We start from the raw sequence: 26,267 nt of genomic DNA, 5'->3' as shown, positions 1-26,267 counted from the left end.
CATTTCGTCAGGAAATCTCCTCAATTTTCCTTGAGCTGAAAAGAGTAGAGAAACAACTTCAAGGTAAGCAGAGGACTCCCTAATATGCATACATTAGCTGATATTCTTAGTTCACTGAGGGGGTATTCAAGATTGGGCACTTTTGGTTCACTTAACCCTTGTGCTATCTTAGATGACCCCACCCTTACATTGACCTGTTCTCCCTACCATGACAAAGGTGGATAAAGGTGGAAAGATTTCATGTAATCCATGGACGCCAGAGAAGATCACAAATAATTGAAGAAAAAAGGTTCAGAGCACTGTCTAGTGGGTCTAGATGACCCAACTCCCAATGTTAAAGTGCCTAGGATAGCACAAGAGTTAAAGTGAACCAGAGTATGTTTTCCCCGAGAACTCGGAACAAATTTTCAGGCTGAATACACCCAACCGGACCCTGGTCCAGGACCAGGAACCAATCTCTGATCCGTCTTTGGAGGTGGTCTCGGTTCGTTTCGAATCGGACTGAGCTTCGGTTCGCTCTGAGATTCCTCAGTCTGAATGCAATCCGTTCTTGGAGCGGAAGAACAGAATCAAAATGCCACAGTAGCCGACGTAAACAGAGTAGGAATGAAGCAACAGATGAGCTGCAGAAAAATATAAAGGTACGATTGTCGTGTTATCAAACGGAAAAAAAGGCCAAATGTTTATTTGTCAGAACATTTATTTATGTGTTTTACCTGCCGTTCACGTGAAAAGTTTATTGAGAACTAAAGGACAAGGACGTCTGAATGCACCGTTTATGTGAGGCATTTCACACAAATGAGGATTAAAGCTAAAGTTTCCTGATCTTCTCCATGTCACGTCTCAGTGATCGATGTGATGGTAGATCCAGACGGAACTTTGGACGCTCTGGCAAGCCTCGGCCTGACCACCCCGACTACTCCAACTAGACCGACATCCGCTAAAACGTCCCCCACCAGCCCGGGATCGGCCCCTCCAGCCAAAGAGTCACTGCCGGAAATCCCCTCTGGAGCTCGGGGTTCAGCAGCCTCCTCCAAGAGCCAGACTTCTTCTACCAGCATAGAAATGAACGCACAAGGCGTCTGTGTGGGTTTGGGCTTAGCAGGAGTTGGAGGACTACCCTTTAGCCGCATGCGACCAAGCGGGGAGGAGGCTATCGCACAGAAATGAGCAGCACCTTTTCAAGAACATAAGCAACTATTAACAGGTCTGAAAAAAGTGAAGGTGCTCAGTTATCAAATGCTTAAAAAACATAATTTTTTTAAATAAACACAGCGGCCATTCTGACAGTTTTATTATACAAGCATAGTTACTTCTTGTCACTCTCCAATACATGACTGTTTATTGTGCATATCAGCAACAGAGGCTGACCCATAGGTTCTAACAGACTAACTATAACATTTGACTTTTTTATGCCTGCTATAAAACCTGTCATCCTGGTTGACTGAAGCCTTTCAGTACTGTCCTTTCCTTCTTTTTGCCTTCTTCATGTGTCTGGACCCTTCCTGCACTAAGGACATGCCTTAAGAAAAATTGTAGCAGCTGAATTTCCTGACCCCCCCCACCTCATGCAAGAGTCTAAAACAATACAGTCTAATATATTTTCCTTTACACATCAATAAACGACAGCCCACTGCAATAATTTATGCGCCGCAAAGAATGTTCTATCAGAATCACCCTGACGAAAGTATACATGCTTTAAGCCCGAATTGTTTGTGTTTTCTTTGTTTTGTTTTGTAATGTATCCTCAACTTTCCTCTCAAACCCCTTATGAGTTTTATTTAACGGTCATGTTTCCTTCCTTGTAGAGGAGATCTCGCCTGCAGTAGCATGTACAGGATACAAGGATGCATTTCACAATGTCCACCAGAAACGCTGCTTTTATTTATTAGCAGGTGAAACAGTGACAATACCTTACTAAAGTGAACTCGTTACCAGTCATTTCAGCTGTTTAGTCATCTAGAAAATGTGATTTGGAGCCAAAAAATTATACAGCATGAGATGTTTTATTATAACTATCAGTTAGTTATAATAACTATTTTATTATAACTAAAGTGAAAAAGGATGTTTGTATTTAATTTTTTTGTTTTTGCTTTAAAACCTTCACATAAGTGTTTCTTTTAGTTCTTAATGGAATGATTTTAAAGTCAGACGCATAGCTTCCATTTTATTGTGTCAAACTAAATGTTTAATAAGAAAAAGACCATTTCTAAACTTTTTAGGGATTTGGTTTAGCAAATTTGTATTTTTTTGTACACATAAATGGAAAAAAAACTGCTAGAGTTCCTTTTTATAAAGGTGCCATTAAAAAACAGCAGCCTACAAAAAGATTTATTGATTAAAACTTGTTCTTTTTTATTTTTTTCTGCCCTCTGCTTTATAAATGTCTCATGAGATGCAAAGTCATATCAGTGTAAATACTAAAAAGCTTCTTCTTTTCCAGTCAGGAGGAAGCTCCAATTTCCTTTTCCTGTACTCACAGGCTGCAAAACTAACCATTTCTTCTCTAACTTGGCTGCCTACATTATGTCTAAATGGAGACTGATCATTTTCTTAACCTCTCCTCTGAAGTCTGTGTCTAGACTAGAGTAAAACTACGTAAAGATTGTGTGTTTGTGTCTAGAGATTTTCACAGTAGTGTATTTAGGTACCAGAGTTAGTGTTCATTTCCTTCTCATTCAACGTTACTGTAGACTGATTTGTCTTTTGCCTCAAAGTGCCCATGTTCACTCTGTAAGGGCATTATTCTTGAAAAGAAGGTTGACACAAAAATGTTGCACATCAAGCTGGAGTGTTTTTACATCCAGATTAGGAGAAAATGAAGGAAAAGGCTGCATCAGTTGACGATATCGCCTGATTTCAGACGTGACCATCTTGCCTCTTTGAATTTATTCTGTCAATGAAGCCTCTAAATATTTTTGTCTCAATTACGTTATAAGACAAGCCAATAGGGGAGTGTGAATGCGAGGTACATGTTTCTTTTTATGTTTCATCAGATCAGTGTTGTCATTTATTTTGTTTTTTCTTCCTATTTTTGTAAAGAAATTTACTGTTTTATTTATTTTGTTTTGTGGATGTTTACTGCATTTTATATTTGAATATCCACATTATTGGTAATAAAATGAGCCATTCAGTTGTCTTTGTTGTCATGTGAAAAGAATTTGCATCATTTTGTTTGCATTGCAAACATGCCTGAGTGCTTAGTATCCATACAGGACCCTTAAAATAAACGTACATTTTAATTATTAAGATTTGCAAATTAATATTTGCTAAAACCCAACTTGTGTTTTATTTTGTCTAATAGAAGTGGGTAAAATAAGCAGTCCCTTAAGTCTTAACATATTACACAGATTCAGCAATTCTGGAACCTTTTGTTTCAAACAAAAGTAGCCAAAGGATGCAAAATAATGAGATTTTTTTTCATTGAAAGATCTACCATCAAATGCACTTTAGTTTCAAATGTATCCAAAAGAACTTAGATTTTAATAGCATAAATGCATTTACTGATTATTACTTTATTTAAACTCCTAAATGACATGAAGAAAGATGAAAGACAAGTTAAAGTCTGTTGTTGAAAACTTTATTAACAAATGAACAGATTCATGTTTGTTTCATGTGGTTTCACCAAATCAACTGTTTAAAGTTTAGAAGTACAGGACACCAAACAACAGACTTTGACATGACTACGTGGTCTGCAAAGGAAGAGGAAGGTTAGCCTGGGGGCCATCCCATCATGCGTCCACCCAGGACATGGATGTGGACGTGGTAGACGGATTGGCCTCCATCGGGCCCATCGTTGATGACAATCCTGTAGCCTTTAGTCAGACCTGCGTCCTTAGCACACTTCTTTGCAACTATCAACATGTGGCCCAACAACTGAAAAGAGAAGTAAATAACAAGAGAACACGTGAAGATTCCGACCTTTAAATAGACCTCTGATCTCAGATTAAGTAGCTCCCTCTAGTGGCCACTGACAGAAACATGCGATGAAGCTCAAAGGAAGAACATGCAGTCAGACTTACTGCAGCATCGTCCTCCTCGGCTACAGACAGCTGAACTATTGGCTTTTTCGGAACTACCAGGATGTGAGTGGGAGCTTGAGGAGAGATGTCAGGAAAGGCCACACACTGAAAGACAGGAGACACAAACAGATCTGTAAGGATTCTGAGTTGTGATGCATGAGGACACTTGCTTTATTTCTTCCGAGACAGGACTTCAAAATAAAAGTCATGTGGTGACATTTATTTGGCTAAATAATGATCACAGTAAAAACCAGAGACATATGGGCATAACCAGTGTCAATGTGGATTTTCTTTTGTCGTCACGTGTCAGTCATAGCTGCCAAACAAAGTGTAACTTCAACACCGGTTAATGATCAGATCAGTACATGCACGGTGACACCCATGACAATTCCCTAATTACCCCCAAAACAAAGTTTTACATTTATTTTATTCTTTGATTTTAAAGTAAATATATTTGAGAGGTTTTTCAAGTATGGTTTCCGAACTAAACTTTATTTCCTTAGTGACAGATTCCTGCAAGAATTGATTGTGAAAGTGAGCAGGCAGTTTCTGCAGAGGAGCAGGACGAAGCTAGTGGAGACTACGCTGCACGTGTGGCTAATAAAACGCGCACGGATGTGATCAATGTCATGCGCACCTGATCGTCCTCATAGAGTAGGTTCACAGGAATCTCTTTGCGCACAATTTTTCCAAATATTGTGTCTCCACCCGGACGGGCGGTCTGTGCCTTCTCCGTTTCGTCAGCCATCTTGGCGCAGTGGAGTCCAGGCCGCGCAGACGCAGTAGAGTCAGTGGGCTGTGGTATAAGGCTGGACGCTGATTGGTTAGAAGTGTACGTCATTTGAACGTGCCTACTGATTGGCCGGTTGTTGAACCTCCGGAAGTACAAGTCAAGATGGGGACTCGTTTGAAGGTGAGGAGTATTTCTTTATGTTTAACGTGAGCATTTTTGTAACATCACTATGTCTAAAATATTTTTAGATTTGAATAGAGTATAAACATATATTTGTTGTTGGATGCTGGTAATACATGTTGTTACTGTCTTGGAGCTGACTGCGCATGCTTACAGGTTCTAAATGCCTTTAAAACGCTGCACAGAACAAGGATGGCTGTTTTTAAAGATGACGAAGGGGCGCTGACAGGTAGGTTTCGCCTCAGGTACACCAATGGATGAAATTCATGAAATACAAATGTGTGATCATGACTGTTGTGTTCCTGAAAGCTGCTAGGTTAAAGATCAATGAAGAGTTTAAGAAAAACAAAAATGAAACGTCAGAAGAAAACATTCAGAAGGTACAGTGCGTTTTTTAATGATTAAAAAAGACAATATTTGAATGATTGTTTTACTAGTTTTAAAAGTTAAATCTTAAACTGTATCCCCCCCTTTTTTTGACATAATACAAGTATTTTCCTGAATTTCTTCACTTCATTTACCTAAACTGTTTCTAAAGTTTCTCATTTTAAATCAGCTTTTAAATCACCTGTTAGATTCATCCTCCATGAGACTAGAAGCTTTTTTTTTTAGAAACAGCTCTTGTTACTTACATTTTACCATATAGCAAGATTTTACATTAATATTATCATTCTTTTCTTTTCTTTTTTAACAGATGATTAAAATGGGCTCAGATGTGGAAATTGTTCTTCGAGAATCTGTGGTACAAGTGGAGCATATTGGACAGCAACGGCTCTGTGCGTTGTTATGATTTCATTATTTTTATAAAAAATGTCATCTGTTTTAAAGCAACATGTACATTCAAAAAAAAACATTTAGATTTTGAAATTCTTTCATGGTTTCCTTATAAAGAATTTTTTATGTAAACATATTTCTTTTGCTTTTGTGCCTCACAGTGCTCCGACCCAGAGAAAGCCTCCTGCTGGAAAATGTCCCCTATTCTGATGAACCCAGGAAAAAGTCATGACGGACCTTTTTCATCCACTCCTTTGTCAGCCAAAAGACTGAGAGTTTTCCTGCAGTTTGTCTGACTCAAACAAACCACATTTTTGACAAAGCCACTGGAGCGATCATCACTGCAAGACCAGAAGTCGGATTCATTTTCAGAGAACATGTCTATGCGTTTAGTCTAACCACTCATTTTATTTTAACTTGAGACTATTTCCTCATTAGAAATAGTTCAATTCATTAATTGCAATTTAAAAATTGCAAAAAGACAGCATGAGTGCTCATGTGACTCTTTTTAGGTGGTGGAACAAAGGACTTGTATGTTCTACAATACACTGGAAACATTTTCTTCTTTTAAAAAGCCAGTCATAAAGTTTTAAAAATTGCATATTTTTTTTAGAGGTAAGGGGCGAATCACAGAGAATGGGACACAGAAATTAATTTTTTCCTTAAATGTCATTGCTTTAATAGACTTTGGTGTTAGTGCAAGAAATATAAAGTAAAAGATTAAGTAAATACAGAATGTTAGCACATGTTTATGAAAACAGTATAAAATTGATTTGTGTAAGAAGCATTTTTCTTTTTAGCTGCTTGAGAAATGTCTTATACTTATGAAGGCATTTCCACCCAGTCTTACTAGTTTGATAACCTTGCATCTTGATAGCCAAAGAAGAATTGCATTAATGTGTTTCTAAAAGATCACTCTTAGGTACCGTTAGCTATTGATCTGATCAGTAATTTCTCTGCTGTGTCTGGACTCTGTTTAAACATAAAAAAGTGAATTATTTGCTTTTAAACACTAAGATGTCCTCTCTATCTGCAATATTCCAGTAAAAGAGTCCATCATTTACCTAGGAATTACCTTCTCTAAAGATAAAAAAGTCAGATGCCAATTAAATTTTGATCCAATTATTAATAAAAGACAGACAAAGCTGAACCAATGGCTCCAGAGAGATTTATCATTGAGAGGCAGAGTTTTGATAGCTAAAGGTGAGGGAATTTCCCGCCTAACATATGCAGCTTTATCCCTCAATGTTAACAAAATATTTCTGAAAACCATTGACAAAAATGCTATTTAATTTTATTTGGAGGAACAAAAACCATTATATTAAAAAACAGTTGTAATGAACACTTACGATAAGGGTTGTCTTAACTTCCTAGACTTCTGTACATTAAATAATACCTTTAAAATAAATTGGCTGAGACATTTTATTAAGAATCCAACTTCAATCTGAATTTCATACCAAATTTCATTTTCTCCAAATTAGGAGGCATAAACTTTCTTTTATTTTGTAACTATAATGTGCAAAAGATCCCAATAAAGATTTCCTACTTCCATGAACAAATGTTACTTTCCTGCTCACTCACTTATAAACACAATTTTCATAAATAAATTCTACCCATCCAAACCTTATCTGCAAATGTTCAAGAAGATATTCTTTGAATATGCTCTTTTTGTCCAGAACCCCCTGAAGAAACTGTACATTTATTTTGATCTTGTCCCTTTTCCACTACTCTGTGGTCTAAAGTGTGTAATGTCATTTATGCCCACATTGACCCAGACCTTCGCCTGTACTTAGAACATGATATATTTGGCCTTACCCACTGTCCATCTCACAAAAAAGAAGAATTCTACATCATTAACCTTTTATTGTTTTTATACAAATGGCACATTCATAAATCCAAAGTTACAAATCATACCCCTCATTTTTCTATCTTTATCAATTAGCTCAAACAATACATGGACACAATAAGAAACTCTGGCAATAAGAAAGCTATTAAAAAAAAATTTCTGTGCGTCAGTTTCAATGTTTTTGTGTAAAATGTAATAATAACCCCCTGACTTGTTCCTTTCTTGTTGCTGTTTTGCATTGTTGTGTATTGACTTGTTACATTCAATAAAGTTTGAAGAAAAAAAAAGATTTGCATTAATACAAACGTTTAGATATTGCTGGAAGTCAAAAAAAAAGTTAAATTTTTGTTTTTGTTGCCATACATTTAATCCTTGTGCTATCTTAGATGACCTCACCCTTACATTGACGTGTTCTCCCTACCATGACAAATGTGGATAAAGGTGGAAAGATTTCATGTAATCCATGGACACCAGTTAAGATCACAAATCATTTTAAATATTGAGTAAAATTTCGTTTTTTCTGTAAGCTTTTTCGCTTCTTTTTTTTTTTTTTTTTTTTTTGAGGCGTCTGGTCTTTTTTTTCCAACTTTATTTAACATAATATTAAAGTTCAAAACACAACATCAAGGCATCAAATAGATCATCAGCCGCAACAACCAATGCCATCATTCCAAACTTATTCAACCACACCAAGTCATAAACGTAGCAGAAACATCAAAAATAGAGCTTGCTGATAAGAAAATAGAGTATCTCAAAATGTATAAAAAAGAGAGTACAAAAAAACAATATTTACAATACAAAGGTTTTCTTAGAAGAGGGGAATGAAAATCAAACAAAAAGCACAAATTGTTCCAGTGTTACTTGCTTTGGGTGTGTTAATTTTTTTAATGTATTCATAAAATTGAAACATCTCTATTTTCAATACAGTAAAATTGGGAGTTGTTTTTTTATTCTGCACTTTTATATGTAAAATTTAGATTGGAGAAGCAACAAATTAATACTATTTTCTACTTTTTTTATCATCACAAGTGAAATATGTGAGGATTTGTTTGAAATTTATAATAAAGTTACAATTAAATTTGATGTTTACAAAGCGTTCTAATTGGTTCCAACGTTCACGGTAAAATCTACAAAAGTAGAAAAGGTGAAGAACTGATTCAGGGAAATCAATACAAAAATACAATTATTTTCTATATTCAAGAATTTGGATATAAACATGTTGGTGGGGTAAATGTTATGTAGAATTTTTTTTTATGTTGAGGCATCTGGTCTTTTTTCCGGAACTGTATTATGATTGCGTCATCATTATGCGCCGTTACTCTGGCAACGCTTGTAGCATTCTCGTTCGGCTAGCATTTTCGCACAAAGCCCCATCAAGCGTCATGCCCAAAATAATGTGAGTTGATGTTTTTTTTTTTTAGAACGATACAGAATATTTTCCAAAAACCCTGAATGTTTATCTCATATTGAGGTCTGTGTTTTCGCGTTGTTTACCAGCTCGGACTCCTTATGGGAGCTGGCCGCCGCGGAGGTCCAGCATCAGGAGAGTGAAGAGGAGACGGTCAGCGAGAGGACCGTGTTCCTGATGGGCAGCAAAGCTGGGGTTTGATAGACTTTACGCTCACTTTAATACTTTAAATACAACAAATATGTTACTTAAACTGCCATTGATAAGGCTATTCGTCAGAAGGTAAACCTAAAACCTCTTTTCTAGGGTAAAACGTCAATTCTGCTCCGATGTCTCGAAAGGTGCGCATGATTGCGGTTTGTTACCTTTTATCTAAAGATATTTTATGCTGAAGTTAAATTAATTAGAGAATTTGGAGGCTCTACAATCAGAAGTTTCTTCCTGCAAACACCAGAAAACACAAAGCTTCCATGATGGCACGTTTTTTTTTCTTTTAAATTTTAATATAGTCTCTAATAGTAAATGTTATCGAATTTAGATAACAAGTTTACACTTTGACTCAACCCTCCATTCATCACGGCATGATAAATGTCAATGTATTCAGTTTTCTTTCTAAAACAAATTTTGAAAACAATTTGTTTAAACTGGTTTTGTTCTGAAAAATCTGGTCCTGCTATTAAAAAAAAAACTTTTAAAAATTAGAAACAAACAGAAAATCATTCTTGTGCAACCCCCCCCCCCCCCCCCCCCCACACACACACACACACAAAGTTGTTTAAAATACAACAGATTAATGAATTTAATTACCGGTTGTGCTTTTTCACATTGTAAAAGTAAATTATTTTTTATTTAATGTTTTTTTAACCCAAATTTAGTATATTTTTCTTTTTTGTTGCTTTACGTTTTATTTGATGAAATGTTTGCTCTGTTCATAGGGACGAAGCACCCAAACCAACTCTGGCCCTGGAGTACACATTTGGCAGACGAGCTCGAGGACACAACACAGTAGGAGTTATAGATCATAAGACATCCAGCCTCTTTTGGACACTTCAAGTGTACACCGAAATAGTTTAAAAGAAACACAAGAAAGATTAAACTTTAGAAAAATGAAATCTAAATGCAACATATCCATTTCAAATTGCAAATGTACCCACTTGGTCATTTCTATTACAACAATAGACTAATGTTTCTCTGTTTCTAGTTAGGCCTAAACAACTATAGGCTTCCCATACTATGTACTCTCTAATAGGGTCATTTAATACTTTGGTTCAATATGTGATGCAAAAAAAGCAGATTCTAATTAAAAGTTTATAGAAATGTGGTGTTATTTTTTCTTCTCAGCCTAAAGACATAGCCCACCTGTGGGAGCTGGGTGGAGGGACCTCTTTGTCAGATCTGGTTCAGATACCCATCACTTCTGTCAGTGTTAGGTAGGTCACTAACACAAATTCCTGAGGCCTTCCACTGATGTCATGAGGACAATTAGAAAATAAGTGACATGCTTACACTGCAGGCTTGTTCTATTTTTTGTTTCTTATCACATTTTTTTTTATCATCGTGGTTCTTTTTTTCCAAGTTGCCTTTCTGTCATCCTCGTCCTGGATTTGTCTAAGCCCAATGATCTTTGGGTGACCATGGAGAAGCTGCTGCAGGCTGTGCAAACCCAGGTGGATAAAGTCTTTTCCCAAGCAGCACAAGCACAGAAATCAAAACCTGGAACCAAAAATCAGCAGTTTGTCCATCCAGCAGCACGTGTTTTACCTAAAGACTATCCAGTAAGACTTAAGTTCTTCAAGTTCTGCATTATAGTTGAATGATCTTGGTGTAGCAGTACATTTCATACAAGTTTTTTAAATTGCACGTTTTCTTTTTATTAACAGGACAGAGAGCTTATCAGTCCATTTCCTGTTCCTCTTCTCATTATTGGTAGTAAATATGACCTTTTTCAGGTAAAAATAACTTCCGCTGTTGTCTGGCAATTTGTCTTACTGTAGCATTAGTGTTCTTCTCCACCTCTCTTCCTTTTATTCTTTTCCACCCCCACCCACACACACTTTTCTCCTCTCCCTCCCCACACACAATAAATGTAACACATAAATAAAAAAAGGGGTTTATACAAATTTAGACTCTGGCTATCCGAAGATTCATAACCTCTTTTTGTAACAATAAAACCTGTCCAACACATCTCTAATCTGTTTCCTCAGTTGTTGGACAGAACAAGTTAAAGAAAGGAGAAAAAAAAACAGCATTAATGTTCTATAATGTTTTTGTACTCTTTAAAAGGTTACCAATTTTTGAACAGAAGTTGTTTCAAACAGTTCAGAGTATGGTTACCATTAAATATGTATATTATTTAATGTTAATATATATATATATATATATATATATATATATATATATATATATATATATATATATATATATATATAACTGTGTTTTTCTTTGGGACTTCTTCCAACTGTTTCTGCAGGACTTTGATTCTGAGAAGAAGAAGGTGGTCAGTAAAACACTGCGTTTTATCGCACACTATCATGCAGCCTCTCTCATTGTAAGTATACCCTTTCAGCCATCTATATATTTGTTATAGTTTAAATATTTATATAAAATGTACAAGGTGCTTAGATTCTGCTTCATTATCTTCTCTATTTGGACTTATTATAATTTTTTTTTGTTGTTGTCCAATTTATTTTCTGCAGTTCACTAGTATCAAGTCGGAAAGTCTCATGTCCAAAATCAAGAGTTTTTTTTCTCATCTGGCTTTCGGCCTTGACAGAGGGTGAGACTAATATCACTATCAATGCTTGTTGTAAACTAGCACAAATGACTGCTGGAAGGTTGAAGTTTTGATTAATATGTTTTTTTTTTTCTTCTTAAATTTATTTAAATGTTCTTTTAGATCAAACAAACAGACAACTTGCATCTGCTTTTCTTCAAATCCCTAGAATGTAGTTTTTTAATTTGTTACATAGTTAAACAAAACACAATAAATACTTTTCAGTATTAATCTTTGCGTTATTGTGTGTGTTTTTCACCAAGGAAAACTTTGTCCTCTGACCTCAATAAGGCTCTCATCATTTCTGCAGGCTCAGATTCCTTCAGCCAAATTGGTGAGCACAGCACCACTTAGTGGCCACAATTGGTACTGCATTTAGATGATTTTGGAACTAAGTTGATTCTGAGCTGTTTTATTTTGGGTATTGATTGCCAGTGACCCTATGGTTACATTTTGTTTTTATGACATTTTTTTCTGGATATAGGCCCTCCCTCTGTTACGGATGTGGACATTACATCTTTGCATGCTAAAAATCCAAAAGATCTCTGGAGGAAAGTGTACGAACATGTTTTTCCCCATGAGGTACTTATGATTTTTCCTCCTTTTCACAGCCTATTTAATTGTTTTGTTCTTGAGAAATACTGTAAACTGTTGGTCTGAATGGGTGCTGTATTTTAGCTAGATTCTTCTGTAGTGGGTTTTCTATTAGCTGGTTTTTCTTGACAGAATGCCAGTGAGCAGAAGGAGCTGAAAGACCCCTCTAAAGACCCTCAGTATAGTGAACCCCAGATTGATGCCATGAGAGCCCAGAAAGACCAGGTAACTCATCTTGAGAATAGAACCAGCTTTTGGTGGGCTTCAATTGCATTTTCTCATGTTAAAAAAAGACACATAGCAGATAAAAGCTTGACGACCAATTGTAAAACTACAGTGTGTTTATTGACTTCCAAGTTGGCTGTGTGGCAGCAAATAAGCGCCTATCGGAAAATCCTATTTTCTTATCTCCTTTTTTGTCCTTGATTTTTGCCCTAGAAGCCAATGCAGTGTCCATTGTTAAATTCATAAATTGTCTATTTTAAAAAAGTTGTTAATTTTTAATTTTTTTAAATGACTTTAAAAAACATTGTCTATTCTTTTGTACTCAACACATGTCATTTGATCTTTGCTTTCTTTAACTATTTTCAAATCCTTTTTCTTAATAGGCACACATTCATTTTGCAGATAGTTATATTTCTGCTTTAAAAGAAAAAGGTTTAATCCATAATACCTATTCTGGGTGAAATGTCCCTGTTTGTGAATGTAATTCCAAAGCAGAATAATGATTCAGAATGAATATTCTAAAGAGCCTTAATAATTTTACTATGGTTATAGTAAATGTGCATACATAAGAGAGTGCAGAAAAACCATGAAGAAGGAAAAATGCTTGACTTTATTGCTTTACCTTACAGTTCCTCATAGAAAGTTGAAGTTTCAACAGAAATGCAACACAGTTTAAACAATATGTCACATTTTCTAGAAACAAATCACATTGGGGGTAAAAGAAGGCAGTTTTTATTTTTTACGTTTGTCATAAAAACGTTTGGAATAACCTTTAAAATTGTTTGAAAGTGCTGCCTCTAGGGGGCGACATGCCACAGATTTTCCTACTTCCTCACAGTTTACAGCAAATATTACATGAAAAACGTCTAAAGCAGTTTGCAGGTTTCTTGCAATGTAGGGGAAAGTGGGATTTTGGATCAATTACTTTTTAAATAAAAATCAAACACATAATCCAATTTTTGGTTTGGCGGCCGCTTAACCCACCGAACTGCACTACTTCAAATATTTGAGTTCACAATTGAGCAAACAGATATGGACCTCCTCCACTCTCCTGTGAGAAACAGGCTGTTAGAGGCTAAACTTTATTTATTTAATTGTTTTTTTTTGAGAAACAATTTTTATTGAACTGTCTGCTGTAGTTTACTTAGTTAATGCTCCAAAGTAACCCTTTGTCCTGCAGTAACCTGCGTGGAAAACTGTGTCTGTGGCAATCTCCTTATCAAGCACAATTATATTCTGTGGTAATAAACTCCAATGCAGCTGAACTGCAGTAACCTTTTGGTGTCACAAACACAAATCCTACAGTTATTTCCATCTCATGAAAATGTGGAGAGCCTGTCTCTGTAAACAGACATGATGTGATTATTATACTCAGTCTGAGAAAAAAAGTGAAAATCTGGAGTGTAGTTTATTGAATGATGGGAAATGTGCCCCATGTCTAAGGATCCTCCTCCAAATGAACCATCTGCCCACTGTATAATAAAAAAAGATGCTTTTTAAGATTATGTGAAAAAATTAGGTTAATATTTTCTGAGGCCAAAGTACTCGGTGAGTTTTTAAATACAATTTTCTAACTTTAGTTAAAACTTAAAAACATCTTGTATTCATTTAAAAGGAAGTTGAAGACAAACAAAAATATAAAGTATGTTTGTGACACAGACATGTTATGGTCTTTGAATATGTGAAAAATGGACAAAAAGAATCCAGTTTACATCATAGTGAACAGAACTGAAAAGAATGCAAGTTATGATAACAAAAAAACATTGTGATGTATTTATATTTATATTTTGATCTGCTTTCAGGAGTTGGAGCAGTACAAAAAGAATGCTGCAAAGTCATGGAAAGGACTGGAGCTGGAGACATAAGTTTATTACAGTAATTTATAAAAAGTATACATTCAGAATACTTGTGTTGGTTTTAAGGACTTTGATTTACTAAAATGATTTAATATATGCTGAATAAAACAAAATGCAGCAAAAACATCAAGATATTTCATGTTACTTGTATGAAAAATAAAACAATTCAATTCACTAAATATTTAAAAGTTACAATTTTTACAGAACATTTTGTGTACTTGACAAAATACTCCAACTGAGTTTCATTAAAGCTTAAGTATTTCAAGCTAAAGGTTTCAAAGTTTTAATTCGTTTCCAAAAATGTTAAAGTCATAAGTACAGACAGTAAATGCAGGATTTCACATTTTACTATCACAACAATTTGATTAATGAATATTCTGTTACAATGAAATCAAACTGAATATCTTTAGTAATTCCAACTAAAGAATTTTTAAAATTATCAACCCTTAAGAAGTTGGATTTTTTTAAAGAAACGTTTGAGTAAACTTCAAGTGTGTAAAATAATAAAGAGTGTATAAAGCAAATGTTATAAAAGGGAAAAAGCATTTTGATATTTTTAGGTGAGATGTTAAAAAAAAGAAATAACTTCCTGTAATTTGATTTAATATGATAAGTTAGGTTTTCTGTTTGCTTTACTCTGTTTTTTGTTGCCTTCTGACATAGAATTTTATAATAAAGATAAACATTCAGCTTACCTCATTTGTTTTCATTCCCATTTCTTAATGACTTTTCTTTTAAATGGACTGACCAACAGTTTGAATACTTTGCCACAACATTTTCTAAAAATTTACATCTTTCAATTCAATTCAATTTTATTTGTTTAGCCCTAAATCTTTATTATATTGATGTGTCTGTAGATGTTCTATAGAATATTTCACTTCAGTGTTTGGTTTGAACACACAAAATAAAAGCTGTAAATGTATTTTAGTGACGCACAAGTTTGTCCCTGATTTTAAAGCTGATTACGCCCAGGAGAACCAAAACAGGGAGGAAGGAGTAGAGAAGCACAAAGTCTCTTGTGTATCGCTGCAGAGCGCCGGGATAGCCCTCATCAATGATCTGATCCCCGGTGGTGATCAGGCATGCTCCTGGTAAGGGCTTCGAAACGTCTGCAAAAGCATAAGATAGTGACCTAAATGCTGCTGAAAGATGAACAATTCTGTCATGTTTCCTCCGTTTTTCTGGTGGTTATCAACGTCTGAACCGTACAAAATGCAGTTGTGCTCACAGCAGTAAAAACGACAGTTTAAGGTTTTTTATGCAAACAGTCAAGCAATCAAAACAAAATGAGGTTTCATCTCATTGGATAGAAGATGGTGCAGGGAAAACGTTTCTTACTGCATGTAAACTGGAGGTCATGGAATTCAGTGACGATGAGCAGCTCACAGCTGTATTTCTGGAAAGTCAGGTAACTAAGCCACTGAAAGACCACAGGCATCTGCTGGATGCTCCTGTTGAGAAAAAGAGCAGATAACTTTAGAACACCATCACCGTCAAGCAGTGTGTGTTTACCTACACCTAATGATTCCTGAGTGAAACCTGCTGATCTGATCCACAGCACCTCCCTACCACCATCAGCTGAGCGTTTGCATAATCCCTCCTTCCTTGACATTCGCTTCTGCTCACAGGACAACTAATTATTCAACTTTTTGTCAGGCCTCTGAAGTGGTCAGATCCTAAATACATGGAACCAAAACTATTGGACCCATGTTTTTAAGTCCAGCTACCCTAAAGAACAGAAACCTTTCAGAACCTAAATGACAGAGAATCTTCTCAGATGTACTCAGAGAAGTCAGTTTTTGGTATTTATCTGGTTACTTTTAGATCTTATAATGGGATCAGAGTTTTCTTCAAGCTGCTTCTTTCTGTCTTTCTTTTAAAAATTATGTGCTAAGTAAAAAAAGTCTGCTAATGTACCTTATAGTAATCCAATGTCTGTTTTTTTTTACTTTTATGTTTTATGTGGTGCAAGATAGCAATTTTACAACTTATTTTTAAATTTTAATTCAACCTGCTTGTCTTTAAGTGAAATAACAAAAAGTGAAACATATCTAAATATAAGGGAAACTCCAGAAAGCAGATTAGAATAAGATTATTTAGTAATAATAATAATAATGGATTGGATTTATCTGTGCTTTTCCAGACGCTCAAAGCGCTTACTTCACTCTTCATTCACACTTGGTGATAGTAGAGGCGAAGGTAGGTAGGAGTAAACTCAAAAGGATACTACAGTAATTAACTGAACAAACAAGTTACTGAAAAAACCTGGACGGTGTGTCTAACGGACCTAAGGAAGCCAGACCCCACTAAGATTCCTGCGATGTTAAGTAGAGCCACACCAGTGTTGACCATGTTGGGGTCTTGAACCACTCCCAGCAGAACCACAGTCAGAAGCTCTCCTGAGGAAATAAAAAAAAATAAACAAAAGGAAAATAGATTTAAACAAAACCCTGGAGATGCCAAGAACAATTTTTTAACAATTTTAAAGTTCATTTTTTTTGCTTGGTAATTTTGGGTAACAGCAATAAACAGCTGCCAATAAATAAACAAAAATCTAAAATTCAACTCAATTCAATTTTACTTAACCCCTTGTGCTATTCAAGGCACGTTACCATTGGGAGTTGGGTCATCTAGACCCACTAGACAGTGCTCTGAACCCTTTTTCTTCAATGATTTGTGATCTTCACTGGTGTCCATGGATTACATGAAATCTTTCCACCTTTATCCACTTTATCCATAGTGGGGTCATAGGATAGCACACGGGATATATAGCCCAATATTACATCTTTGTTGTATCAACAGGCTTCATACCGGTACAAATTGAAAAGAAAAAAATAAAGATAAAAAAACGGCAGCCAAATTTGACCCCACAGGCTCTCCAGGGTTAAAGTCCTCCTCAAACCTTGAGTTGCTGCTAATTTAAAAGAACAAACTTACACAAAAATTATTTCTCAGCACAAAATGGAGCAGATTTATATGAGAAATATCTGATGATTAGGCTGGTAAGTAACTGTAGCAGTTTACTCTTTTGTCATTAACTCACCTATAATATGTGGCACAAGGACAACCGCAGTGAAACACAAAAATCGCAAAGTTTCTGGGTGCATTCCCACCACCCTGAGAAAGACATATCACAAGACAGAAGAAAAAAAAAGAGATTAAACCATCTGTTAAGTTAAATTATTGGTCTGTTTTTGTTTCCTACACACCAGTATAGAAAAGAGGTGAAGATGACGATACTCAGGATGCTGAAGGGCAGGATGTGGACGATGTAGGCGAGAAACATTTGCCATTTACTGTAAAGGCCATCCTGACTCTCCTGATCACTAATGGCACGCAGAGCTGGAACTGTTGCAGAGATAAAAGCAGAGACGGGGCACAGGTAAAAACATCAATAAAGAAATAAAGAGTTTTGAAGGCTCATTCCAACAAGGCCGTGAGCATACATTAAACCCGTGTCTGTGAAAGGTGAAATGTAGCACACAGTAGTGTCTTATCACTCCTTATCTGAGAGATTCAAGGTTAGGAGAGAAACTTCCTCTGGCTGTTTGGGACTTCTGCTCAGCAAATTGTTTTATCACATCTCTTATCTCTGCTATCTGAGAACACTTAGCCCTGATTTTAGCGTCAGCTGATTCAGATAGAAAAGCATTGGCACAATCTCAATATCTGGCATGGGACTAAGTGGAAATGTTCATTCTAGGAAAGCGCCATAATGCTTTATCTGATATATATATATATTTTCTTAATTTTTTTTTTTTATCTCAGTTTAAATAAAAAAGCAGATATCAGCCACATGTATAACTTGTTACACTTTAAATCAGCAGTTACTTTCAAATAAATTAGTTTTTACCAGTGTTGTTTAAAGTTCTTACAGTTTAAAAAAAAATCCTTATATTTATTTTATTTTTAATCTGTTTACCTCTTTTTACACTCTAGATTGGTTGTGTCATTGTCCCACTGACTTTTTAAAAGCACCATATAATAACATTCTGTTAAATATTTGCAGGATTATTACAGGGTTTATTTTATTGGAACATCTTTTAATCTTGCAGAAAGCAGCAGATGCAAGTCCAACCAAGTCCTCAGTCTAATTTTATATATGTCAGGCTGGAGTGTTGCGGCTAAGATGTTCATCAAAAAGCACATCCATCCTTTTATTCGTTCATTTCCCAAACCCACTCAATCTCTTTTGGGGTCAGGGGAAGGTGGGTGACCATTCCAAGACAACCAGACACGTACAGGAACAATTTAAGCCACGTTAACACCGCCCTCAGCGTCAGGTGTCTGATGTGAACGTAGCTTGGAGCTAGGCATATGACACTATATGCGTATTCTTGAACGGCGGTTTAGCCCATGTCGTTCACACTGGACACTGCTTGTCCAGTGTGAACGACAGTGTCCAGTTTAGCCCATGTCCACACAGCTAGAGGAGGTACGGTGTCTGGATTACCACAAATCTGGCATAAGCAAAGGTGATCTGTTTTAAACTGTTAGGCTTCCCCATTGTTATTATGTTCTGACATTGTACAGTTAGTGCAAACACTTTCTTTTAGGTCACTTCAGTTCACTTCTTTTTGAACTACCACACTTGCTCATTACTAAGGATGATCGCAAACATTTTTTTCTTTTCTTTTTTGATTTCTTCAAAATTGTTTTAATAATATCTCATTTCTTTGGTACGACGGAGTTTTAGGGCCACCAAATAAAAAAAAAAGTAAAATTACGAGATTTAAAAGTTGTAAATTTACGAGATTTAACGTCGTGAATTTGTGACTTTATTCTCGTAATTTAAGAGTTTTGACTTTTTTCCCAGTAAATGCATGACTCCAAAGTCGGATATTTACGACTTCAAAGTTGTAATTTAAAAAAAAACATTTTCTTTGTAAACTGGCCCTTAAAAATGTTGTATTTTGGAGTTGTACCCTCAATTTTTTTTTTAACTTGACACATTTTTGCCAAAACCAGAGAACGCTGACTGCAGGCCTCTTTCACCCACATAACAAAAGAAAAACAAACCTGAATAGCTGATGAGATTTTTTCATATACTTTTACAGAAAGCCAATAAATGCTTTAATTGAAGGAAATAGCGCACATCAATTACCATGAAGTCATTTTATTTATCTATGAAGTCATTTCATATCAATGAAGTCATTTTATTTATCAATGAAGTCATTTTATTTATCAATGAAGTCATTTTATTTATCAATGAAGTCATTTTATATCCATGAAGTCAACGTTGTAAAAGCTGTAAAGTCTTTGTGTTTTTGACAAAGTTATTGTATCTGACTCACACCAGGTCAACTTTAGGAGCGATTATCGGAATGATGGAGTTGGATGTCCCTTAAGGTCACACAGAGGTAATGGAAAACAATCATTTGGGTTTGGTGGAACTCACAGAGAGCGACCGCGTTGAGCATGCCGGTGTACGGTGAAGCCGCTACACTCTGGTAGATGATGCCGATGCGGTCCTGCACCGCCCCCTTGTCCACGTCGATGTCCAGGCGCGTCACAAAGAAGGCCACAAACAACCCGTATATCAGGTTCTGGGCCAGGCGCATCATCACACCCATCCTGTTTCTAGAAAGGTTTCTCACAGTTCGCCTAAAAAACAAAACACATCCATCCATGACGGACAAGAATAATTTACTGGAAACTCTCATCGAACAGTTATTGTTTGGTAAATGGTAATACTTGTATAGCGCTTTTCTACCTTCCTCGAAAGCCCAAAGCGCATTACAGTCACAAACCTATTCACCCGTTCACACACACATTCACACACTCCTTCCACCAGAATACATTCTCTCTTTCATGGATCTCAGCGTTCTCACAAGACGGACCTGATCAGCACTCCAAGCTTGGCCAAACCACTGGGCGAGTCTTTGCTCTTGAAGGGGATGGCTGGCTTGTCTGCTTGCTGCAGGCTCTGCTCCATTTTGGTCAGCATGTTCTGGTAGATTGTAGACCTCCGATAGGATGCGGTGATCTCATGCATGCGGCTGGAAGTGGCTGCTTCTCTTTCACTGCTGTGCGTGTCCACGGAGGTGAAGTCAACTGTGGGGCGTCACGTTAAGTTTGAATGTGTTTGCTGTGAGATCTACAGGGTATGCTTTGGGAAATGTTTTACCAAATATGTCAAAAGGGTTGCAGTACTCTGGGCACTCGTATCCACATCCACTGAAGAAGTCCACCATCTCACCAGGCTGCCCACAGAAAACCAACTCTCCTCGACTCATTATCGCTATCCGGCTGAAGACCTGAGAGCAGAAAGTCAAGGGTCAGTCAACTTCCTGTCATTTGGTCAGTTTGTTTTGCGTGGGAACCCACCCGGAACAGCTCTGAGCGTGGCTGATGGATGGTCACCATCACTATGCGGTTTCTTTTGGCCAGCTCAGCCAGCAGCATCACGATCTGATTGGCCGTCATGCTGTCCAGACCGGTGGTCGGCTCGTCCAGCAGGATCACCCCTGAAGCGGCAGCATCCAAAAAATAACCCAAGTAACACGCAGGACTGGAACTTCTTTCAATGAGCTGGAAACTTTTAAATGCACTTCATCATTCAGAGGCCTCTCTGTGGGGCCAACTGAAGTCAAGAAGATAAGTAAGTTCTTTTTTTTTTTTTAGACGATTACTCTAATTAGGACAGTTAAAAGATTGCTTCTTTGCATTATGAAAGCAGGGTGGAATTAGCAGATGCTTTAATTGTGAGATTAATTCATTTCCTGGTTGATTGGAGAGGCAGCGAAAGGGAACTTGTCATTAGTCTGTATGTGACTCAGTGTAGGTGTGTGTGTGTGTTCATGGCCATTTAATCCTGAATGAGGACTAAGACCCTTCATCCTCCCTGGAGGACTGCAGACCTGATAAACTACACCTGGGATGAGCACAGACACACACTGAAGGGGTTTTTGCTCATTACTTTCATTACGTGATAACCCAGTCCTTTAATACTCTTCTCCATCTCTCCCTCTATCCTTTTGGAGGTCCTTTCCTCAATTTCCTCCTTAGATAGTTTTCTTTTTTTTTTATTCAGAGCAAACTTTCTAAGTTTTAAGGTGAGGGCAGGGTTATCCAACAAACTTTCTGCTCTTGATGTAGTTATATCCTAGAATGTCATTTACAGTTTTTCTTGTAGGTTTCTATCAAACTTGCAAAACATGCTTCATAATTTTACCTCAAATTCTGTTTTTTAAACATCGAATTCACAGAAAATCGCCCTTTTCCTTTTAAGTTTGTTTTATTGGTTAAAAAAAATTAAAAAAATGTAGTTATGAAATGACAATCACAACCTGTTAGACCTTTGAATCAAAGTCTGGTTGCTTTGATCCTGAATTAATTTAGATTTTCAAATACTGTTCAACTCGTAATTTTATGCAGTTCATTTCAATATCTATGATTATTAATTACCATATAAAAACAGTATTTCTTGATGATGACAAACTCTTGTTACACAAAATAATAAAAACTAACTAAAAGCAATTTAAAACCCCCACAGAAATGTGTTTAAATAAAAATCACTTAATCTATTTGATAAATCAATACTGCATATTTTTATTATTATTTAATTCTACATAGATTGGTTAGACTTTTTGTTTTACAAAACCTCATTTAAGTATATGGAACACAATAAAAAACTTACCAGACTCATTCATGAAAATTTACTAAAATAGCAATAAAATTGAATCGTTTACTCCACTGCTCCCTAAACGTAATTTGACACAAACTCCTGTAAATTATTAATTCACTTTTTTAGAATCGTGTCTTGATATTAAAATCACTCCCCAGAATTTATCTCTTAAGTAAATTTGGATGTTTTCTTTAACGAGGCACCAGAAAGGAGAGGTCTGAGGGACCCCTTTAGATCATCCCAGGTAGATAAGAACGTACGTGGATCTTGGAGTAACTGACTGGCGATGGAGACCCTCCTCCTCTCACCCCCAGAGATCCCTGGGAAAATTCGACCGCCAATGACGCTGTGGGCCACATGAGTCAGACTCAACTCCGCCATCACTGCCGACACCTGACTCATCCAGAGGTCACGGATGAGTCAAAGGACAATATTCACAATATTAATAATTATGGCAGATAAACTGATAAGTGCAACCAGTTATTGTGGTTTTTCAACCCTTTGACCCAATGCAAAGGAGAATGTTTACTTTTGCCTGTGATCATATTACATTGAAAAGAACAGACAAAAAAACCCACATTTTTTTATACATTCAGTCTCTCTTTTTTTTTACATTCAGTCTCTCTTAGAGGAACTAAAAGTTTCATTTCAATAGTTAATATGCAGCTTAAACACTCTTTTTATTGATGTTGTTTACAGTAGAAAGAAAATGAAATGTGAGTTTCTCTAAAGGTCACCTTTTCCTCGATTGCTTTGGCAGAATGTTTGCGCAGGGCCAGATGGGCTGTGTAGGTCAGAGTCTCCTCCACTGTTAGGTAGCTCAGCAAGTTATCACTCTGAAGAAGAGAAACAATAAGTATTTATTTTTTCACCTTTTATATATTTGGGCATATTGCTTATTCATCCTAACTGAAAAGGTTTGCTATTAAAGAAAAAAATGACGATACTGCATCATCTTCATTGTTTAATATTTAGTTACTGTTTTTTTAGAACACCTCCAACAAACAAATAATCAAGCAAAACAATAAATAAATACCCACAACAAATCTGGTAACCACGTAATTAGTACTTTTTTCAAATGTTTTCCATTAATCATTACTTCCAGAATTTCCCATTAAGTTTTCTTATATTTATTGGGAATTAAATTTACATACTTTTTAGAATTTCTTTTTATTACTTATTAGGTGTTTAACAGTAAAGGTTAGGCTTCTTATGAAGGACAGATTTTTTAAATTTTGCTTTAAAAAATCTAAGTCCGTCTGACAATAAAGATACATTTGATAAAAATAAACAATGTAAGTGTTTTACTTTTTTTGTACTAATGCTTACATCTAACAGTTTAAGCTGCTGTTTTTTAAGCTTTTCTGGCTTTATTTATTTATTTTATATTTTATTTATTTTATTTTTATTTGAACGACATTTGTCATCTGTAAAGGACATTTCTAAACTTGAATGTCTCCCAACCATTGCATATGACCGAATTAACTCCTTTTGGTATCTACCAAGGACTTTTGGGACTTTTTCAATGATACCAAATATGAAACGGTGGGGCTCTGGGAATTATAGTTTGAAAAAAATTTGACTCCAATTTTTTTTCCCCGGTTGTCAAGAGGTTATTGAATTTTTCCTATATAATTATTTAGGTTCTTGTTATAAACTAAGATCTACATTTCAATAAACACTGAATTTATCTTTATTCTGGCATAATTAGAAAATAAAATTACCCTAAATAATAAAAAACAATATAAATAAAATCTCATGTTACGTATCTTGATTTTTTTGTCATATATTCAAAAGGTCAGAATTGACAAAGGTAGTTACAATAGGAACCGCTGGTTACAGTCACCCTGATGCTATAATATCAAAATTAACATTTGAGCTTTATTACAATCTGCTTTTCTTGAGAAAATGAGTTAAAATGTTTAAAACAAGCATTTGTTTTTTGGTAAAAGGGAAAAAAGGAAAACCCTGAAGGACCTGTCAGGGTTTTTCTCAGTCTGACTTCATAATAACTCAACATGTGGGATTAGAAATATAAAGAAGTGCTGATGTTTCAACAGGACGTTCATTATGGAACCGTCAGATCTATTTACACGAATACAGTCAACCCCCCCAAAAACAGACAGAAAAAAATGTAAAAGCTGCTACAGTACAGTAAAGCATCTGAAATCCAAATGAACAGACCTGCCTTAATTAAGACATTGTTCACTTTCTAATCCCAGGACTTTAATATCAGGTGCTCATATCACGTCCTCATCTGTGTCTAAGCAGAGGAAGTTAATGAGGAGGCTTAGAGAGCAGAGGAGCGTGCTATCAGAGGAGAGATGATTTGAAAAGAAGCGAGGCCTGTTTGAAACCAGTGTTTTTCATTCAGGCTTTGGATACAGATGAGCACCTCTCATTGAGAGATTAGGAGTATGAGGAGGCTGTCCAACAGTACCAGTTAATTTCTCATGAAGTCTTTCTGGAGCTTCCAACCTAGAGTGTTTAACAACTTCAAGACACTCTGTTTATCCTTAGAAATTAGCAACTTTTTAAAAGTGTTTACTGCAATCTGTGTCATATTTTGGTTTTATTTTACTCTTTGCATTCAGAGAATGGAGAAGTCTGTTATTAAATTTGAGGATTCATGAACAGGAAAACACTAACATTCTGTCAGGTTTCTGGATGTTACCTGCAGCACGTAAGAGAAGCAGTCCTGATATTGGTTTCTTTTCAGTTTTCTGCCGTTCAGGAAGACCTCGCCCAACAGAGTTCCATTGTTTCCGATTCTTCCTGAGATGGCGTCCAGTAACGTGGTCTTTCCTGAACCTTTTCATTCAAAGAAAAAGTGGGGAAAAACGTTTATAAAAAACAGCATAAACTGACTACAACATCCAAATTTCAGGCTTTTACACACTTTCCCCACCTTGGCTCCAAAATTACCTTAATCTGGCATTTACTTTAAAACAAAAACACAAGTGAAATAGTTTTTTATAGCTGGAAATTAAGCGAGATGTCAAAAAGTGGAAATGGGAAAAGTTCTTAAGACTGTTTTAGGACAACACGTTTCTTTAAGATTTTACAAGATGTTTTTGTTTGCTCAAAGGATGTTAAAACTTTTTATTGTACTCCCTAATTTACCTATTTCCCACCAAAAAAACACTTTAAAACTTTCAATAATACTATAAATTCATGGAGCAAAATGAGAAAAATCCACATTCTTTCAAATGAACATTTAGATTCAGTCACAAAACCAAGTTATTTAGGAAAGATGAGCCATATTATTGTCTTTTTAATCACTAAAGACCAAAACATATTTTATAATCTCCTTGTCCTCATTCTAATTTGTTGAAAAATTGTGATTTAGATTTTTTAAAAATAAATTTAATGCATTTAATGGAAAAGGTTAGTTGTGTATTTAATCTGGTTAATTTTTTGAAAACTTTGTTTTATTATAATTTATGCCTTTTTCCTACTTGATGATTGAGGTTTTTCTGATTTAACATTTTATTTTTTGACAGCTTACACCTTTTGAAGTCAAATAAAAGTATGCTTAGATACAAAATTAAAAACTATAAACCTAAATATACAAATCTTATAAACCCAATTAAACCAGGTCATTTACATTTTACATGAAATTTGCATTTTTCTACTGAAATGATGCATATCTATAAAAAAAAATGTTGTCAAAATTCTAGTCGTCTCTATTGTAGTTTGTTTTAAATGTGTGTCATTTTACTAGAAATGCTTGCAAACCTGAATTTCCCAGTATTCCCATAATCTGGCCGCTTTCCACATAGAAGGAGACATCACTGAGAATTTGCCGAGTCCACTGCTTCTTATAGGAGGGCAAGTCCCACCAGGGTCCCACGCGCTCACTTAAACAAACACAGACGCAAATGCAAACAGGTATATTAACACTTTAATTTTACTGTTTCATTCAAGGGTTTCTAGCTGTTGAAAATAAAACTGCTGAAAGAACCCTAATGCCAAATGTAAAATATAGTTTTTTGATTCCCTAAATGCTCATTTGACCCAAACCAGGATGTGTTTGTGCACAATTCTAAAAATGTGTGTAGATTTTATTTTTTGCAGATTTACCTGACAGTGTAGGAGATCTTGCAGACACTGAGACTGCTTGGCGGCTCTGTGTCCTCTCTGCTTTCCCTCCACACATCTCTCTTGTCCTCCGGCACAAATTTGAAAGACTCCATAACTTTTGCCCAGTTTCCTTGCTCCACCGCTCA

At 35.9% G+C, this 26,267-nt stretch overlaps 5 protein-coding genes across 19 annotated transcripts in view; 3 read left to right on the top strand and 2 right to left on the bottom strand.

Moving 5' to 3' along the window:
* cep170aa (centrosomal protein 170Aa) overlaps positions 1 to 3,139 on the top strand; it is a 35,643-nt gene extending 32,504 nt beyond the window's left edge. For all 15 annotated transcript variants that reach the window (XM_078931877.1, XM_078931888.1, XM_078931886.1 and 12 more), the window contains 2 exons: positions 12 to 63; positions 848 to 3,139. In XM_078931877.1, the coding sequence (XP_078788003.1) occupies positions 12 to 63; positions 848 to 1,170 (375 nt within the window). In that variant the 3' untranslated portion in view covers positions 1,171 to 3,139. The remainder of the gene's footprint in view (positions 1 to 11; positions 64 to 847) is intronic.
* Positions 3,140 to 3,564: 425 nt separating this feature from the next.
* hint1 (histidine triad nucleotide binding protein 1) lies at positions 3,565 to 4,820 on the bottom strand. Its single transcript, XM_004077053.5, has 3 exons — positions 4,660 to 4,820; positions 4,023 to 4,127; positions 3,565 to 3,876 (listed from the first exon to the last, which is right to left on the bottom strand). The coding sequence occupies exons 1-3, from the start codon at positions 4,768 to 4,770 to the stop codon at positions 3,712 to 3,714; spliced, it is 381 nt and encodes a 126-aa protein (XP_004077101.1). The 5' UTR covers positions 4,771 to 4,820; the 3' UTR covers positions 3,565 to 3,711.
* On the top strand, positions 4,798 to 7,268 carry lyrm7 (LYR motif containing 7). Its single transcript, XM_004077052.4, has 5 exons — positions 4,798 to 4,935; positions 5,092 to 5,164; positions 5,245 to 5,315; positions 5,630 to 5,711; positions 5,871 to 7,268. The coding sequence occupies exons 1-5, from the start codon at positions 4,918 to 4,920 to the stop codon at positions 5,939 to 5,941; spliced, it is 315 nt and encodes a 104-aa protein (XP_004077100.1). The 5' UTR covers positions 4,798 to 4,917; the 3' UTR covers positions 5,942 to 7,268.
* Positions 7,269 to 8,800: 1,532 nt separating this feature from the next.
* Positions 8,801 to 15,105, top strand: dync2li1 (dynein, cytoplasmic 2, light intermediate chain 1). Its single transcript, XM_023963722.2, has 13 exons — positions 8,801 to 8,951; positions 9,053 to 9,158; positions 9,270 to 9,304; positions 9,899 to 9,968; positions 10,305 to 10,393; positions 10,540 to 10,738; positions 10,844 to 10,912; positions 11,434 to 11,511; positions 11,660 to 11,739; positions 12,000 to 12,070; positions 12,221 to 12,318; positions 12,463 to 12,555; positions 14,358 to 15,105. Exons 1-13 carry the CDS (start codon positions 8,809 to 8,811, stop codon positions 14,418 to 14,420), a joined length of 1,194 nt encoding a protein of 397 aa, XP_023819490.2. The 5' UTR covers positions 8,801 to 8,808; the 3' UTR covers positions 14,421 to 15,105.
* abcg5 (ATP-binding cassette, sub-family G (WHITE), member 5) lies at positions 14,394 to 26,258 on the bottom strand. The gene is made up of 14 exons (XM_004077296.4): positions 26,122 to 26,258; positions 25,777 to 25,898; positions 24,713 to 24,849; positions 22,776 to 22,874; positions 22,299 to 22,431; positions 20,739 to 20,878; positions 20,539 to 20,668; positions 20,252 to 20,465; positions 19,810 to 20,015; positions 17,621 to 17,759; positions 17,455 to 17,528; positions 16,699 to 16,810; positions 15,750 to 15,862; positions 14,394 to 15,520 (listed from the first exon to the last, which is right to left on the bottom strand). Exons 1-14 carry the CDS (start codon positions 26,232 to 26,234, stop codon positions 15,336 to 15,338), a joined length of 1,917 nt encoding a protein of 638 aa, XP_004077344.1. The 5' UTR covers positions 26,235 to 26,258; the 3' UTR covers positions 14,394 to 15,335.
* Between the last annotated feature and the right edge of the window lie 9 nt (positions 26,259 to 26,267).

The sequence above is a fragment of the Oryzias latipes genome, chromosome 15, assembly GCF_053564925.1.
Source record: "Oryzias latipes strain Hd-rR chromosome 15, Olatipes_Hd-rR_3.1".
In the NCBI taxonomy this organism is placed as follows: domain Eukaryota; kingdom Metazoa; phylum Chordata; class Actinopteri; order Beloniformes; family Adrianichthyidae; genus Oryzias; species Oryzias latipes.
This window is presented reverse-complemented; position numbering and strand designations above follow the sequence as displayed.